Below are 17,782 nucleotides of genomic sequence, written 5' to 3'. Positions count from 1 at the left end.
GGAGGTCCTGATAGGGTGACTGGGGGAGGGGACAACGTTGTTGGAAACTTTAGTTAAGCAAGGACGGTTAACAGCTGCAGGGACACCTTAGGAAACAGTGAGTCTTAAAAAAGAAATACTTCTATAATCTGTCCCCATCACCTTTTAAGACTTTTCTGAAAATGGCCTCTCATTCCCTGCCATGGAAAAAAATAACAGCTCTCACAGGCACCCTTCAGCCCACAGAATCCTCAGAGCTTCGTCCTCCCAGCAGCCCTTGACATAGATGCTCACCTCACACAGATACCCCCACATCCTGCAAAGACCCGGGGATGCATGTACACACGTGCACACTCACACACAGGCAATATGCCTGCCTCTCCTCAGGTGACAAATGTGTTTTTCTACCTCAGTGGGCCCTTTGTGTGGGTGGGCTGTGGGGTGCTATTGGGCAGAGCTCTCAACAGACCCATAGGGCCCATCACAGCACTCCTCCACACACTACTAGTCATACACTACGGCTGTTAGCATGTGGTGAGGACCTCCTTCCCCTTCCTTTTTCCTCCCCACAGAGGTGGCAGTGTGTGAAGAGGTTCTGCGGGGGCAGATGTCACCCACTGCAAGTGGGTTTTTTCCCACCTACATACCTTGTCTTGTTCCAGCTTCTTCCCACCTGTGGAAGTAAGCCCTTTGGGGTCACATCCTGGTAAAAGAACATTAGGGAGCACCTTTGAACTACTGTTCGACAGCCCCTCCTCCTCCACTGGTCTCCATCTCAGCTAGGCCCTTGGCACCCATGAGGGCCTCCCAGCCCCTGCTCTTCTCCCACGAATGCCCCCTTTTTCCTTGGGGCTGGGTGTAAAGGGACAATGTTGAGACTCTTCTTTAAAGGAAGACCTTTAGAAGGAAAGTAAGAGAAAAAAACTAAAACCAAAACAAGAAAATATCAAAACCTCAGGTTCAGAGTCCGTGCACTTAGGACCCAGCCGTGCTTTGTTTCCCTGCCTCCCTTCTGAGAGAAGCTGCCGCCCTTCTTCACCGCCACACTACTCCTTTGTTCACCTGCTCCCTGACCCCCCACACGGGAGTACATATGGTCCGTGCTGCAGGCTTTTCCCAAAGTGCACAAGCTGTGGGTTGTCCCTCATCCTCACCCCCAGCCCAGGCCTATCCCCAAGCTTCTGCCTCCTGGACTCAGCTTGCTGGATCCAGCTCAGATGTCCCAAGTCCAGCAGGGGGCAAGACGGATGGGGAAGGGGCTGATTGGCCAAACATGTAGTCAGAAGGGAACAAGGGTCCAGAAGGCCAGGGAGAGTTTGTGAAGAGGGAGTCTGGGGGAGTTTATAGAAGAGAAGCAGTGTGGCCCCAGATCCTCTGCATCCTCCAAAGGGCTGCCACATTCTCAGGAAGGGCTTTGGAGTGAGAACCTTCCTATGTGTGAGATCCTCAGAAGCCCTGTAGGACTACAGCTGGAGGGGAGCTGAGTCTACCCTGAAAGCCCCCAAACTGATAAGGAAATGAGCCCCACCAAATCAAGGGCCTCTTTCTGGGAACCTACATCTGCTAGGAACCGCAGGATGAGGAGGAGCACGGGCTCCAAAGTAGGATACCCCAGTGTGATGGAGAGGATGGAGTTCCATTCTGGAGCAATGACTGGGGACATCTTCTGTGTTTAGTTGGGCACAAAAGAGCTCTGACAACACATAGATAAGCCTGTGCACAGAGCAGCCAAGAGAAGAGCATGGGGCAAATCAGGGTAGATGATCAGGAGGATAGGCATTTAGAGCCCAGTACTGCCAAAATGGGTCTGGGATGCATGCAGGGGGAGCACAGGCAGGACACAGGGACAGGCCTGAGTAGTGAGCCCTGACACCTCCAGCCTCTACCCACATGTTCTGGACCTCAGTTTCCCAGGCTGTCCCTCTGGCAGAGGCTTAGGGATGCCATCTGCTTCACTGAACCCATCTGTCTGAGACTTGCTCACATCTTCCTCTTTTGTAACTGGAAGTCACAGGGTAAAGCACTAAGCTGTGCAGTCACCGAAGGAACACAGAGCCTAAGAGTGTGAAGGGACAGAGGGGAGAGTGTCAAGGGAAGCTTGGGGCCAGTGGAAGAAGGGGGAGAGCGGTGGGAGCAGAGGTGCTCAGGGCCATGGCTGAGGCCATCACCTATGCAGACCTGCGGTTTGTGAAGGCTCCCCTGAAGAAGAGCGTCTCCAGCCGGTCAGGACAGGGTAAGGGTGGAAGAAGCATCTCCTTGATTTTGCAACCTTATGCTCCCTCATGACTCTACCCCACCTCCACCTTTTCTCTCCTCTCCTGCCCCAGAGGCTGATGAGGATGAGGAACTCACCTACGAGAATGTACAAGTGCCCTCAGTCTCAGTCTCAGGCGGGCCCTTAAGCTTGGCCTCTTCTGGAGTAGGGGACAAAGCAGGTACGGAAAGCTCAGAGCCTGTCTGTTTGGCGGGGCGGGGGGGGGGGCGCGGTAGGGGGGGTGAGGAGAGCTGTGTCTCGAGCTGCAAGTCCACAGTATTCTTGGAAGGGGGGGGGAACAACACCCTTGGAAAAGGAGGGGGTGCTTAGGAAAGAGAAGACTGAACACTGGATAAATGGGAGCCAGGGAAAAATAAAGCTCCCCGGGGGCAAGGTGGAGACAAGGGATCCGGGGAGGGGTCAGGGCAGCCCTGTGGGGAGAGGAGTTCGAATAGGAAGTGGGGAGTCATGGGACAGAGAAGAGAGGGCAGGGGAGGGGGATGGACGCGCCTCCAGGAAGAGGATTTGGGGCAGGCCTATGCGGGGTGGGGGGGGGGGGGTGGAGAAGGCTGCGGAAAACATAAGCGGAGACCCAGGAGGGAGAGGAGGGGATCCCCGGGGAGAGGCTATAGTAAGACCCAGGAGAGACACAAGAATCCTGGGGGAGAGGCAGAACTCCAGAGAATGCTAAGCGTGTCCCAGAGTACTCTAGCGTGTCGCTGAAGGCTTCTCGGCGCGGTGGAGAAGGAGAGGGTGGAAAGAAAGGAATTTCCCGGGGCTTCCCATGTTCAGACTGGAGTAGCCACCGGTCCGCAGGGCTCCAGGCGGAGCAGCCAACTGCGTCCTGGAGCTCCGTGGCGTCACCAGCTGCCGGGAGGATTCTCACTGGTGAGTACGGAGCCCTCCCCACCTGCGCGCCCCGCCCTCCCCGCGCCGCAGGGCTCGCGCTCGGGCACGCGGCGGGGCCTCCCGCTGGGCGGCCGCCCCCACATCACCCCCCCGGCGCTGCCGCCCCGGGAGGTGATAGCGAAGTGAAGTGCTGGCGGGGTCCCAGCTGGGCTGGTGCCCTGCCCGGCGGTGTCCGGATCTGGTACCAAGAGTTTGCCGGAACAGCCCTCCGGACTGCGCGGGCAGCCCCGAGACCCCCTTTCCCGTCCTTTTCACCCCCAATATCCACATATATCTTTCCCACAGGTTGACCTAGATCCTCCCGTCTCCCCCCGTTACGATGGTCCCCACTCCTATATCCCCGTCCTCTGTCTCCGTCTGAGATTTAGTTCCCATCTTACCAGGTAGCGCCCCTCAATCCTTACCAGCAGCAATCCCAGCCCTTATTGCGGAACATCTTCCCTCGCTACCTGCGGAAACCCACTACCCGGCAAAACCCACCATGCCTGCACCACGTCCTCTGAGGGAGGGATGCCCTTTCCCATGAATACCACCCACCCAGCCAGCCCCTCAGGCTATAGACTTTCGTGGGGGTCTCTGCCCTTCATCCCACTGTCTCCCTAAGGCCGCGCAGCCTGCACGCTGTACCTCTTTCTTGGCCTGCTCCTCGCCTGCCTGCTGTTAGGGGTGGCCGCCATCTGCCTGGGAGTGCGCTGTGAGTATGGCCGTCTCCCCTTTCCCACTTACCCCAAGCAATTTTCTCCCCTACTGTCTCCAGCGGCTGCCCTTCTCTGGGCAGGGCCCCCAGTCACCACCACCTCCTTAGCTTTTGGTCTGGTTTCCAGCCAGGTCTGTTTTAGAGTGCCGTGTCTTCCTAAATTGTCCTTACCTGATCCAGTACCTCCTTAAGCTTTAGGCAGTCAGATCCTATATTTCAGCCTGTTATGCAAAAATTTGCAAGAGCAGACAAAAGACTGATGCTGAAGTCTCAGGGCACCAGAGCATGGCTGAGGAAGATGTCCTCCAAATCTCATTATGGCTGAACAGATCTGCAGGTATCTCAGCAGCTCCAGCAGATGAACAGTGTTCTGGAAGCCACTAACAGCAGCCTGAGGCAGCAGCTCCACCTAAAGATAACCCAGCTGGGGAAGAGGGAAGAGGATCTGCAGGGGTCCAAGAGGGAACTAGCCCTGAGTCAGGAAGCACTACAGGAGGAACAGAGGGTTCACCAGGCTACCCAAGAGCAGTTACAGGCCTGCCAGTCTGACAGGGAGAAGACCAAGGAGGCCTTGCAAAGTGAGGAGGTGCAGAGGAGGACCTTGGAGCAGAGGCTAAGCCGGATGAAGGATACAATGAAGCCCTTGTTCACATGCCCCTTATCAGGTATCTGCTCTGGGAGAGGAAAGATGGGAGGGTGTGTGTGAGGGACGGATTGAAATGAGGACACACTTGTGGCAGGGGCAGGATCTATCTATCAGGGGCCGTATTAAGTTGTTGAGGAAAGGGGTCGTAAATCAGAGTGGTGGCTGACACAAGCTGTGCAGCCTTGGCTAACAGAGAGGAGGATCAAGTTGCATACTGGATTTAGGGCGACTCACCCAGCTCTAAGGCAGATCCTCCAGGAGAGGAGGGTGGCAGCCAGCAATGCAGATCTCACTGTCCAAAGCACCAAACTCAGGTCTCATGTGGTTTGATATCAGAGTCAAAGATCTGGGAACCCCCTGAATTTGGATGTGAAACTGGTTGTTTGCACAGTTTTCTAAAGAGAGGGTCTATAGCTTTATTTCTCACTACATCTGAGATTCCTCAAAGGTTAAGAATTAGTGATTGATGAGGGGCGGTGGGGCAAAGTAGCTGAAGCTCTCAAGTGTGGGTGGCACTCACAATGAGGTGGGGGTGGGTAATGTGGGGTAGGGAACTGGGGTGGAGTGTTCATCTATTTTGAAGGCAGGAGCCCAGGCAATGTGTGGGGGTGAGGGAGGGGGCCACATAAAAGGAGAGAGGCGGTGCAAAAAGCAGGCTGAGATTAGAGGTGCCAGGGCCAAGGCAACTGGAATGTTCACGGACTGGTGACCTATGGTCCAGGTTAGGCTCTGTCTAGTTTAGGGGGCATCTGGATAATTCCCCCAAGGCTTAAGATAGTAAGATTATGTGCAGATACACCCAGTCCTCATTTCTTTAGCCTTCTTATTCTCTATGACTCTCAGTTCCGTGCAGTGCTGTCACCCGTTCCCTCAGCTACCCCCTAGGTCCCAGCATCCTAAACTGCTCTTCCACTAAAAGGCTGGTTTCCGATCTCAACTCCAAGATCTGTTTTTTGTTTGTTGTTTGTTTGTTTTAAGGTTTATTTATTTATTTTGAGAGAGAGAGAGAGAGAGAGAGAGAGAGAGAGAGTTCGAGCAGGGGAGGGGCAGAGAGAGAGAGAGGGAGACAGAGAATCTCAAGCAGGCTCTGCACTGTCAGCACAGAGCCGGATGTGGGACTCAATCTCACGAATTGTGAGATCATGAGCTGAGCTGAAGTCAATAGACTCTTAACTGACTGAGCCACCCAGGTGTCTCTTCATGTATGTATGTATGCATGTATTACTGATGTAATCGCTACCCCCTATGCGTGGCTTGCACTCACGACCCTGAGAGCAAAAGTTGCATGCTCTTCCAACTGAGCCCGCCAGGCCCAGGCTCTCCTTCAGACCTCCACTCTGACCACACCCACCTCCTCCAAGCTTTCCCTACACGTCTTTAACCTCACTGAGGCCTCTAACCCACTATCTCTCCTGTTTCCTTTGCATCAGCTGGCACTTCTCTATCCATCACCTGAACCACTCGCTCCTTTGTTCCTTTACACCTTCTGGTGCACCAGAGTTGATCACCTGATGAACTCAAGTGCCCACCTGGCGCATGCCTGCACCCACGTGTGCCATATTGTGCAGTCATTCTGCTTGGTGCCACCAGAACTCTAGTCTCCATCCCAGCCGGTCCCTCAATGCTGCCTGGCAGCTGTGCAGTGGTGGCTTGCCCTCCACGATAGCTCCTTACCCCACCACCTTCTCTGTCACTTTCAGCAGAAAGTGCCCGCGAGTCAAGTGCCCGACTCTGGCGGAGGAACTTCCTCCATTTTCCACCCCTGCATCTATACTTTCGTTCACATTTTTGCCCACCCCCATCTTCTGCAACGATAACTGTGGCAGCTTGCTGCACTGTTTTTCCTAAACATCCCTCCACACCTCCCTCCGCCATCCACGTTTCATGTTGCAGCCGGGGTGATCCTTTAAAAACAAAAATCTGATCATGCCATTCCAGTTAATTAATTACATCAAAAGTTATGCAATAAATACTATATGTCCAGTGCTGTGACCAAGCACTTGGGATACAGCCAGTGAACAAAACTCCTCTATGTAAAACCCCGTGTTGACTTATTCTTCCTTGTAATATAAAAGTCCTTCACCTGGCTACCAAGGTCTCTGCCTACTTTTCAGCATGACCCTTATCCTCTCAGCCTCTTCCATGGTGGCCACACTGACTTTTTATTCCTTTTAGTTGCCATGGGACAGAAATGCAAGAGAGTAGCTAGGTGGGGACATGAGAAAATGTAGACAGAAGAGAGGGAGCGAGTGGGGAAGGAATGATCTTTGAGTGATGGAGGTAGGACTCATGGAACAAAGCTGTTGAAGAAAGAGGGATGTTTATTTCTTATGATCAGGAACAGAGGAGCAGGGAAGAGACAAATTTTGGGGTGGAAGAGAAGGAAATGGAGAGAGTTCACATCAAGTGTCTGACCATTTCAGCAGAACAGGAACGAAGGTTATTACTTGTGGAAGAGTGGGGAGGAAAGGGGAGGTGGCTAGCAGCTTGAGGGGTATGGGAAAGTTTTGAATATGCAGTGAGGAATGCTTAAGGACCTATTGAGATGAATTAGAGCCTACTGAACACTTATGGGGGGCCCAGGTGAGGTTAGCCAAGGTGTAGGGGGGAGACTGCAATCATTCAGAAATCGGTAGTAGTACCATGAGCCCTATGAAAATAAAGCTCCCAGCCTGTTAAGGAGGGATGTTGTTGAATACCAAAGGCTTTTCCTAAATGTGTGTAGGAATGGAATTACTAGGGGAGGCCGAAGAAAGAAAGATCGCAAAGATCAAGTGTTAGAAGTCAGTAAAGGTGCCGAGATTAGACTGAGGGGGACACTGTGAGCAACCAGGTCGCAGAGTCCTCACTTTCATCCCAAATGGGGAGATCTCCCTCTTGGGTTTGGGCTGTGCTGTCACATTCTTTCTGGTTTTTAGATACCTGCTGTCCTTCAGGATGGATACTGAGTGAGAAGAGTTGCTTTTACATCTCACTTACTGCAAGAACTTGGGATGAGAGCCAAAACCACTGTAAATCTCTGTCCTCTGACCTGGCCACCTTCAATGACATTTATTACTCAGTAAGCATACCCTCATTCAGAGACCGTAGTGGGTAGAGGGATCTATGCCGTCAGTTAGGAATGGCAGTGCACACGTGGCACGCGTCCTTTTTCCGTGCAGCTTCTCAGCACAGTGCTTGAGGTGGCCTCTACCAACTGACTGGAGGTGGCATGAGAGTTGAAGCTTATGAACCATCTTTACTTTAACCTGTTTCTCATCTCAGCTTTCTGCTCAGCTCTCAGTGCTGCTTAGTAGCTTCTTTGACTCTCAGGGAATTTCAGGCAGAGAGGTCCCAAACTGGTGGGCTGGATTGAAGGGACTGGCTCCTTGTGAACAGAGCAGCTCATGGAATGACTCCCCTTCAAAGGCTGGCAGAAATTCTTACCCAGCTGGGAGGTGAACTGAAGGGTGAGCCTCCATCTGCATGGTGGCTTGAAGGCTGCAGGGATAGGTCACTGATGAGCTGATGTCATGCACCAGTCAGACACAGTCCTCTTGGTCAAAGCTCATAGGGCTCCCTGTAGTGTTCATTTTCTTCCACTGGCCCATTCCCTCCCCTACCTCCCCTTGCCCCCCCGCCCCCCCCCCCCCCCCCACATATTGGAATATTTCTCATCATTTTCCACATACCTCTCATCTCTCTGAATCTCCCCTCAGGGTAATTATCTCAACAATGCGAGGAAGATGTTGACAGAAGTTAATCCTACTGGTTCATTTTGGGCTACCTCCAACTATATTAAGATGTGGCAGCAGGCTGATAGTAAAAAATCCTCTGGGTAAGTCTGTTAGGATTCCTGGGCATGTCCAACTCCATAATTCCTTCATAAAGACATGGTATTGAGATTCCTCTCCAGTTTCTGCTCCCAAAACTCTTTCATAAGTCAATATTGTAATTGCCTATTTGTGCATTTTCTTTACTTAATAACTTCTTAGGACAGTCTTATTCTCTGTCCCCTCCCCAGTACCTAGCAGTCCCTGGCACTTTTTTTTTCTTTTCAAGTTACTAGGTGGGGACCTTTTTTTTTTTTTTAAGTTTATTTATTTGTGAAAAAGAGAGAGAGAGAGAGAGAGAGAGAGAGAGAGAGAGAGAGAGAGAGAACCCCAAGTAGGTTCTGCACTGTCAGCACAGAGCTAGATGTGGGGCTTTGAACCCACAAACCATGAGACCATAACCTGGGCTGAAGTTGGATCTTAACCGACTGAGCCACCCAGGCGCCCTTAAGTTAGTGGGTTGGGACCTATGTCGTCTTTCTCTCAGAGGAAGAAGGTGAGGCTTTAGCTAGGGCTTCACAGCTGATGAACCCTGGCATCTAACTTCCCATCCCTTGACAAGGCTACCGAAACTGAGGTGGCACTTTCTCCGTCAGGACCACTTGGCACTAGAGTTGCCCCAGGAAGTAAGGGAGCAGTGGGATAACTTTGAAGATCAACTCCAGGGACCCTGAAACAGGGTAGTCATCATCCATGTTCCCTAACTGGGGTTTCCATCTTTAACATCTTGGGTGATTTTTCCCTCCCCTGGTCCTAAAGCCTCTTCGGGTTGGAAAAGACATCTGTCCGTGAACCATGCCCAGACGTGGCCTTAGACAGGCAGGGCAAGCTAGGACTTCATTGTATTTAATGCAGGGCAAGGTGAGAGAAGGGAGTGGGGGTGGGGGTGGGGTGAAATGGGGGGGTGGGGTGGGAGGGGCAGAATTTTATCCCAGTTCTATTCACCAATCTTTAGGTATTATGGTCGAAGCTCAAGATGTTACAAGGTACAGACCAGTTGGCCAAAGTGGCAGCAGGAGGACTGCACTTCTCATCTTCCCTGCATCTGTGAGATGGCAGCTTTCGGGAATCCAGATAAGGACTACTCTTTGCCCTGAGTTGGGTAAGCACGAGGGATGGGACTGAGGCATGAGAGTTGGGGAGGGAGGAGGGAGAGGATCTCAGAGCAGGGGCTCAGAAGTCAGGGGAAAAACTTATTCCTGAGAGTGACAGTCACCTCCACAGACTTCAGGGCCTTGGTCTGCTTATGTAAGGGGGGGTTGGGCAGGGAAGGCCTGGAACTGGAGGGAGGCTTCTTGGCTGTCTGAGAAGATGGGATGAGCTGGATGAGCATTCTTAATAACAGTGAATGTGGAGCTCACTGATGCTTCACTCTTACAGGTACACGTGCCAACAAGAGCCTGTGCCCCTCACCTGTAACTGCAGCCTGCAGGCCCTAAGATCATCTCCCTCCAGTGTTCTTTCACTCTTCTGTGGGCAGTGCCCAGGCAAGGGCTGATCCATGCCCAACACTTCCAGCCAGCCTGCCGCCTGCTTGAAATCCTGTCCCAGAAACTGGACTGTTCCTGGGAAAGTGGGTGAAGAAGTCTCTAGAAGAGATTTTGGCCTCCCCAAGAACTTCCCATAGTGGAATTGGGGGCGGGGTGGAGGAGGGCGCATGGGCTGAGTGGATAGGGGCAGCCCGGAGCCAGCCAGGCAGTTTTATTGAAATATTTTTAAATAATTTGCACGTGTTAGTCTCATGTGTCAGCAATGCTTTGTCTGGTTCAGTGATTGCCCACGGGAGAGCAAGCCCAGGGGCTAGATAGGAAATGTTCCGTCCCTTGAGTCCATGCTGAGGTTCCCCTACACGGGGAGAAGAGCCGGTCAGCCCATCCGGGGCTGGCACTGTCCAATATGTGTGCTCTGTCCTCACAGGGCATCCTGAAGGCCAAGGTTGGAGGCCAGAGACCACAGGCTCTACTGCTAAGAGCGTGCCCCAGGCAGCTGCAGGCCGGGTGTGGGAGGCTTGGCATGGTGCCCTCGGTGGCAGAGGAGACTGCCCGCCTCACAGTTCAGGTTGCGGTAGCGAGCAACAGCTGGTGTGGGGCGGGGGCACATGGACAGGAAGCCAAAGCTGAACGGGCCAAGACAGCAGCCAGGGCAGGGCAGCCCCTCATCAGACTCCCGGGGAGCTGAGGGGGGCGGCGAGGGTTCTGTCCGCTCCAGGGCTGCTGCCCGGGGCAGGCTATGCTGGGCCCGGTTCCAGGGCTCCCCAGCCCAGCCTTGTGGGGAGTTCACCACCACAGCTGGGGGGTTGTTGTTAAGGGTAGGTCCTGATCTAGGGGACCAGGGCTGGGAGGCTGAGGAACAAGTGCTGATGAAGTTGTCTGTGGCCACGGCCAGGGGCAGCTGGGGAGCTGGTCCTGGGGGTTCTGGCTCAGGGCTACTGCCCTCACACTCCATTCTTTCTTCAGCCGAGGGGCCCACAGTGGGGGGGCCAGGACCTGGCAGTGCTGTCTCCATACGTCGGGGAAGTTCAGGGGATGATGGTAGCGAGCGGCAGCGACGGGCAGGTGTCCCAGGCTGGACCAGGGTCTCTGGAGTGGTCACCAAGGGCAGTTGGGTGGAGGGCAGTGGTGATGGTGGTACAAGGGGCAGGGGGGCGACTGGCTTGCTGGGTGTGTCCAACAGCTTGATCTTGCCTCCCCTGAGGTCTTCCCGGAGTGAAAAGGGGTTGACTCGAGTCAGATTGTCCCCCCAGTTGGGGGGTGATTCCGGTGATGGGGGCAGGAAGAGGTCTGACCGGCTTCGGGAAAGCCGGGGGTCTGGCCTAGGAAGTGTGGCAGACGGACCCCCTCTTGAAACAGACCCTGTAGACAGAGAAGTGTGTGGTTACTGTTCTTAGCATTGATCATAGTTCCTTGAGGCCTCATTATTCACCAGGAGGCTGGTGGGACTAGAGCTTACAAAAGGGAGTTCCACTGGGTACTTTGGAAAGGGGGAGATGTCACCTCTAGCCCTCCTTTACCTCTTCTTTCCTCCTTCTCCTTCCTTGGCTCTAGAATTTGAAAATATCTTTTTTTGAGATGTCCTTTCACCACTACCCACCCACAGCCTTCTCAGCTAATAAATACACTTAGTCTTCCCCAGACAATTCCCTCAGTCCTAGGGAAGAGACACAAAAGGACTTATGTTGGGTCAAGGTCATGCTCACTTACTCTGATTGTGTGTCAGGGGAGCCCTGGTGAGGGGGGATGGCTCAGGCAGCTGCTCAAGGATCCATTCCAGGTGCTGGGTGATTTCGGTGAAGGGAGCACGAGTGCTGGGTTCCATCTGATGGGGAGAGAAAGGGGCAGCTTCATTCATTGCTCCAAAAGAGGGTCCCTAAGTTTTCCTCTCACCACCTGGGACAGGAAAGCCTTGCCAGCTGATGGATGTGGGTGGTAGGCAAGGAAAGGGAGTGAGGATCTTACACTGCAGCAGTGGATGGCCAGGAGCAGGAAGGGCAGTGGGCAGTCATCCCCTACCAGGGTCTGGAAAGCAGGCACATCCAGGCCGAAGTCCTGCGGGTACAGAGAAGAGGGGCCTTCAAGTCAGCCTTCCTTGGGTTCTCCTTCTGCCCCCCAGTCAGGACCTCAACCTCCAGAGAACCAGTCTAGAGCTCCTCCTTCTCAAACCTGGAGACATCATTCACCTCAGTACGGGGTAGGTAATCTGGGTCGGCAGGTACTCGTGCAATGAGCTCACAGAGGACAATCCCAAAGGCAAAGACATCAGCCTGGGGGGGAGGAGAGAATGTCAGTGGAAGACACTGACAGTTTTCATGTCAGAATTTTGTCAGAATATGTCGGACTTTGGGGGGAAGTCTTGATAGTTTCATGTGTTGGAGGGGTGCCTATGAAGGGGAAGGGAGATCTTGGGGGTCTCCTAAATATTCAGTAGGGCTGTTAAGGAAATTGGGATGGGACCTTATAAAAGTATCTCGAAGGTCTCTGGAAGGCCTTGGGTATCTGAAGGATTGATGTCTTACCTTCTCATCATACAGCTCACCCCGCAACACCTCTGGAGCCATCCAGTATGGGGAACCTACCACAGCCAATGGCTCCTTTCTTGCCCCTTCCCTGCAGGGGTAGGGGCAGAGTGGTCAGAAACAGCTCACTCAGATAACCCCCCTAAACAAAAGGGGATGAGGTCAGCCCCCTCCCCACTCCAAGGGAAATGTCTCTGGAGGCTTCATTTAGATAGGGGCCTTCTAGAAAGTTTAGGGAGCACAGGGGCATTCACCTCACCTATACACAGGAATCTTTTCAGCCAGCCCGAAGTCACCCACAACAGCCGTGAAGCCTTGGTCTTCCCGTCGGATCAGACAGTTCTGGCACACACATAGCATCCCCATACACCCATCACCTTCTGTTCTCTTATCTCCCAATATACACCCCAAAGCCCTGTCACTCCAGAAGAACCCCAACCCTCTCTGATCTACCAGTTCTCTAATGCACCACAATCTTGCAATTTCATCTATCACTGCAAACATAGGCTGGTAACCAGCCCCTTAGAGCTCCCCTTCACCTCAGTCCCCCGTTCTCCAATGCTTTGCTACCCCAACATCCTAATATGTCTACTATCCACATTTCAACATCCATGGGTCAGTTACAGTGTAATAGTTTCAAATCCCCTTTCATGCCTCCATCCACCTGGCCAGCCTACCTTGGATGTTAGGTCTCGGTGGAATACACCTTTGGCATGCAGGTACCGCAGGCCGCGGGCAATGTCCAGAGCCAGGTGGAGCCTGACAGGCCAGGACAGGGGTTCCGGAGAGCTGAGCAGCTGTTCAAGGGTTCCCCCATTCATATACTGGGGCATAATGGGAGCAGAAGGGGAATGAATGTCAAGGTTTCTGCCTGTACTGCAGGTCTCCTACTTATAAGCCAGGGGACACTTAGGAGGATCGCAAAGGTCAGAAGGGTGAGTCTGTGCGCTAGGATCTCCCGCTCATATTCTAGAGCTGTCCTGTCCAAGACCTGTGCAACTATTTAAATTTAAATTAAGTTTAAATAAAATTAAACATTCAGCTCTCCAGTCACACTAGTCATATTTCTACTGCTACCTACCCACATGTACCTACAGAACATTTTCATCACTACAAAAAGTTCTATTGGACAACATTGTTATAGAGCATATAGGGAATGTGACCAATTGAGGCCTTTTATTTGTGGTTAGCCCAAAGGGAAGTTCAGGAAGCCTCCCATGGGAGGAGGTCCTGCTGCCTCTCATTATTCCTCTGTAGATGCATCGGGCGCTGACTTTCTCTCCCCATGGTGATGGTGGGGGGTCCCCTCCTTCCTGGCCCATCCTCACCTCTGTAAGAGCGTGCAGCTGCCCCTGGTGCACACAGACCCCCATGAACCTGGAAGAGGATGGGGAAGATAGGAGGGTAGGCTGTAAGAACCCAGGCCCCTCTACAGTTCCCACTTTTCCCGCGGGATCTTTCCTCTTCTCCCAGCAAGCTTCTCAGCAAGCGGCTGAGGCCGCTCACCTTAGGATGTTCGGGTGTCGGAGCCGGTTCATCAGCTGCACCTCCCGTAGCGTGTTTCCCCGGTTACTGGGGAGTCTGTTCATTTTCAGCACCATGACTTGCCCTGACTGTCGGTGCCGAACCTGGGGGCGGCATGGGCCGGCGAGTCCCGTGCAGATTCGCCAGGTCGCGAGTGTCGTCCGGGTCTGGGGCCCCTAGTTCCAGCCTCCCGTCTAAGGCTCGGTCCCGCCCCTCTGCCCTCTCTGCTGATCCTACCTTGTAGACCTCAGAGAAGAAGCCGGCCCCGATCTTCTCGGCGCAGTGGAAATCGTCCACGCGCGCCAGGCTGGACACAGCGCTGCGGAGAGCCCGGTAGGAGGAGGGGCGGCCCCGGCCCGGGCCTCCACCCGTGCCCCCCGGCCCCGGGGGCCCCTCCCCCGGCGCCTCACCGGGCCCTGGCCCAGGGCCCCGCAGTGGGGGCCGTTCCCCGGCCATGGCCGGGCCCCCAGCCCCGGCCTGCCTCACATGGCAGGGTCCCCGGGGCCCGGGCAGGCCGCGCTTGCCATGGGCGCGCGCCCAGCCCGATTCGGGACGCAGGGGCTCCCGCTCCCGCCCGGGAGAATGGAAGATCAGCGGAAGATCCTGGGCCCGCCCCCGCCGCGCCGGCTTGCAGGGCCCGGGTAAACGCCGCTCCGCTTCTTTCGGCGCAGGGCCTGGGCCTGGGCCTGGGCCGGGCGGTGGCAGTGGCTCTCCCGGGCGCCGGCGGGCAAGCGGGCGGACTCCCCGCAGGCGGAGGCGGGCTGGCTGGCGGGCGGGCGGCGGCTGCTCCGCTTCGCCGCTGGGGCTCAGGCTCCGCGGCCTGCCAGGGGCGGGGCTGAGCCGGGCCTCCGCTTAACTCCTTCCAGCCCGGCCCACCGGCAGCGGCCACGCCCCCTCAGGTACGCAACCCCTAACCCGTGGCAGCGACACCCTGGGCGAGAGGGTCTGGGACGTCGGGGCCAAATAAGTTCAGGCCCGAGCTAAATAACTGAAGGGAATTATAGGCTGATTGTGCGTCCGCGCAGCTCAAATACCTTTTTAGCTGCCCTGGGTGTCCTTTCTCTCCTCCCACCCTCAGTCCACTGTCTACAGAGAGCCGAGCTCAGGAAGCCGCCGGATTCCTGGGCTCCGTGGGCCAGCAGGGCAGAAAAGTAGACACTTCAGGTCTAGCCACAATCGGAGGTAGCCCAGCAACCTGCCTACCTTTCCGGCCCGCGCTCTGTTCCAGCCTGCCCATTTCCCAGGTCTCGACCCTTACACCCCTGGATTCCCTGACACTTTCTCCCTTCTCGGGCGGTTGTATCGTGAGCCTGTGGCCAGCCCGTCCCTGATGTGGCCCACACCTCCTTACTCCATCCCGCCTCCCTCGAATAAAGTTCAGAGGAAGAGAGGAGTATCCGTCCAGTGACTACCCAGCCTCAACCTCCTACTCTTTCCTCCAAACGACCCTATCTCTCTGCAGAGAAGCCTCCACCTGCCCGGAAGCCCCTCCTTCCGCGAGATCCCACCCCTCGGCAAAACCCCGCCCCTCCAGGAGCCCTTTCCTTCGGAGAACCCTCACTTCCTCAGTGAGACGCCCCCTTCAGAGGGACCTTTCCCCAGTATGATACTGCCACCATCAGTGTGTATCAGAACCCCTCAGTGAGACACCCCTCCTCTGTGTGTTTCTTCTACACAATGAGACCCCACCTCTCAGAGTGACTACACCGGTCATTGTGACCCCCTCCTCTCAACGTGACTCCTCCCCTCAATGTGGCCCAGCCCTTATCAGTGTGACCCCTCTCTGGAGGTTCTGCCCTCCACCGTGTAGGAATCCGGTCTGCCCCCTCAGGCTGGAGGAGGAGCTGCAGTCTGCCTCTTTTAAGTCGGTGCAGAGCCCTGAATGCGCACGCACTGTGCACTCACCGAACCCAACGCTTCCGGTTCTCTGCTGGCTCCTCCCCCCGGGGGGTCGGCGAAATAGCCAATTATCGCCAGGGATGAGTGACGACGCTCCATCCGGAGGACGCCTCCCAGGCGAGCGTTTGCAGGCAGCTGTGAGCAGCTTGCCACCTAGCGGCGGAATGGAGGGTGGCGGGAATGAAGGCTGCAGGTCTCGGGAGCGAGAGGGCTTGAAGAAGGCAGAGTTCTTTAAAAAAAAAAAAATCTCAAGTATTTCATTTCTGTTTCTGTGGTAAGATGAAAAGGAAATTAAGACAAGCACATTCTGCGTCCGTGTGCGTGCTCGCCTTCTAACAGAGTCCTGTCCGGTGTTTATGAGAGTTGGAGCCAAGTTCTATTTAATTGTCCGGGGCTAATGAGAAGAGAAAAAACAGTCTTAGATTATAAACGTTGCCTTAGGGTGGAGAGAAGACCGGATGCTGTCCCGGTGCAGCGTACAGCGGAAGATTTCGCACAGGTTTGGAGACAGAATGGAAGAGATTCACAGCCCTTCCAGAGCCAGTGAAGATAGGCCAGTCTTGAGAACAACCTATGCCTGGGCCTTGTGCATCATGTAATTCTTCCAGAGGCAATTTGATCTCAGCGAAACAAACTCATTCATCACGTTAATGTTCATTTAACACCCACAACTATTTAATTTGTAAATGTGCTTCCTATAGTTGTATGAGATCTGTAAACACTAGGAATTTATGCATTTTGTTAAAATATTATTATAATAATGTAATTGACATATATCTGACCTTTTATCCAAGTTTGAGAGTTACCGTTGTTGGTGATAGTAATTCCAAGCAGAGGAGCCAGGATCCTGTTTAAAATTTTTTTTTTCAACGTTTATTTATTTTTTGGGGGGGACAGAGAGAGACAGAGCATGAACGGGGGAGGGGCAGAGAGAGAGGGAGACACAGAATCGGAAACAGGCTCCAGGCTCCAAGCCATCAGCCCAGAGCCTGACGCGGGGCTCGAACTCACCGACCGCGAGATCGTGACCTGGCTGATCGTGACCTGGCTGAAGTCGGACGCCCAACCGACTGCACCACCCAGGGGCCCCCAGGATCCTGTTTTAGAAAGATAACTGTGGTGGTTGTATGGAGGCAGGGAGACTGATTAGAAAGGAAGTTCTGCTAATGTTCAGTCAGGAGAGGATGAGAGACTGAACTAGGATAGGGATAATAGGGAAGAAGAGGAAACATTCAACCAGTCTGGGAAAACTTGATGATTGATTTAGTATCCGAAGTCAGTCAGGTCAGTGGAGAGAAAGCATCAGCCAGGATCATTTTTAAGTTTGTAGTTTAGATGACTGGTGATATCAGCTGAGATAAAGAATCCAGGAGGAAAGGTTGGGTGGGGGAAGTTGGATGTTTGCCTCAAGTAAAGGTGTGATGATAAAGGAAACCATGAATGTGGATGCCATCATCCAAGTAGAGTGTATAGAGGGAGAAGGCTGACAAGAATCCTGGGAATCACCAACATTAAAAGGGTGTGTGGATGAAAAGAATTCCGTGAAGGAGACTATGAAGAATCAAGCTGAAAGATAGGAAGAGAATCTAGAGAGGCTGGTGCCATGGAATCCAAGGAATGGGGAATTTAGGGAAAGTGAAATAATGAACAGCATTAAGTAGTACAGAGGGGTCTGCTAAGATAAGTTTTAAGTATTCCTTAATTTAAGCTATTAGAAGATCCTTTTGTGGTTGTTTTTCAAACTTTTATGATGGAAAAATGTCAAATATGAAAAGAAAGAACAAACAATAAAACAATGAATGTTTATTTACCTTGGGTAAGACCATTTTGTTGGAGAACCTTGTGCAAAATCACTTGTCTATGCCTCATTTGTACTGTTGCCATAAGTGATCTGACCGAGGTGAAAGTACCTGCTTTCATGTACCTACTATGCTAATGATTCTCCAATGATAATTCATGGCCAATCTTGTTTCATCTAACTCTATACCCTTGCTCTCTCCTTCCACTTAATTATTTGGTGTATATTTTTGATATAGCATTTCATCAATAA

The 17,782-nt window shown here is 53.5% G+C and overlaps 2 protein-coding genes and 1 long non-coding RNA gene across 4 annotated transcripts; 1 reads left to right on the top strand and 2 right to left on the bottom strand.

Moving 5' to 3' along the window:
- The first annotated feature begins 1,993 nt into the window (after nt 1-1,993).
- Nucleotides 1,994-10,020, top strand: CD72 (CD72 molecule). Of its 2 annotated transcripts, XM_023242421.2 has the most exons (9): nt 1,994-2,212; nt 2,307-2,414; nt 3,026-3,121; nt 3,747-3,836; nt 4,169-4,504; nt 7,404-7,546; nt 8,184-8,302; nt 9,253-9,399; nt 9,678-10,020. In XM_023242421.2, the coding sequence occupies exons 1-8, from the start codon at nt 2,131-2,133 to the stop codon at nt 9,392-9,394; spliced, it is 1,116 nt and encodes a 371-aa protein (XP_023098189.2). In that variant the 5' UTR covers nt 1,994-2,130; the 3' UTR covers nt 9,395-9,399; nt 9,678-10,020. The 2 variants fall into 2 exon arrangements, with proteins under 2 accessions (XP_023098189.2, XP_023098191.2); XM_023242423.2 differs by lacking the exon at nt 3,747-3,836.
- LOC123381548 lies at nt 6,789-8,559 on the bottom strand. Its single transcript, XR_006588659.1, has 2 exons — nt 8,157-8,559; nt 6,789-7,965 (listed from the first exon to the last, which is right to left on the bottom strand). It is a non-coding gene; the product is annotated as an uncharacterized LOC123381548 (long non-coding RNA).
- On the bottom strand, nt 9,969-15,334 carry TESK1 (testis associated actin remodelling kinase 1). Its single transcript, XM_019815537.3, has 10 exons — nt 14,071-15,334; nt 13,816-13,937; nt 13,638-13,686; nt 12,987-13,133; nt 12,569-12,651; nt 12,310-12,400; nt 11,974-12,057; nt 11,753-11,842; nt 11,498-11,612; nt 9,969-11,149 (listed from the first exon to the last, which is right to left on the bottom strand). Exons 1-10 carry the CDS (start codon nt 14,287-14,289, stop codon nt 10,263-10,265), a joined length of 1,887 nt encoding a protein of 628 aa, XP_019671096.2. The 5' UTR covers nt 14,290-15,334; the 3' UTR covers nt 9,969-10,262.
- Between the last annotated feature and the right edge of the window lie 2,448 nt (nt 15,335-17,782).

This window comes from Felis catus, chromosome D4 (genome assembly GCF_018350175.1).
Source record: "Felis catus isolate Fca126 chromosome D4, F.catus_Fca126_mat1.0, whole genome shotgun sequence".
Lineage (NCBI taxonomy): Eukaryota > Metazoa > Chordata > Mammalia > Carnivora > Felidae > Felis > Felis catus.
This window is presented reverse-complemented; position numbering and strand designations above follow the sequence as displayed.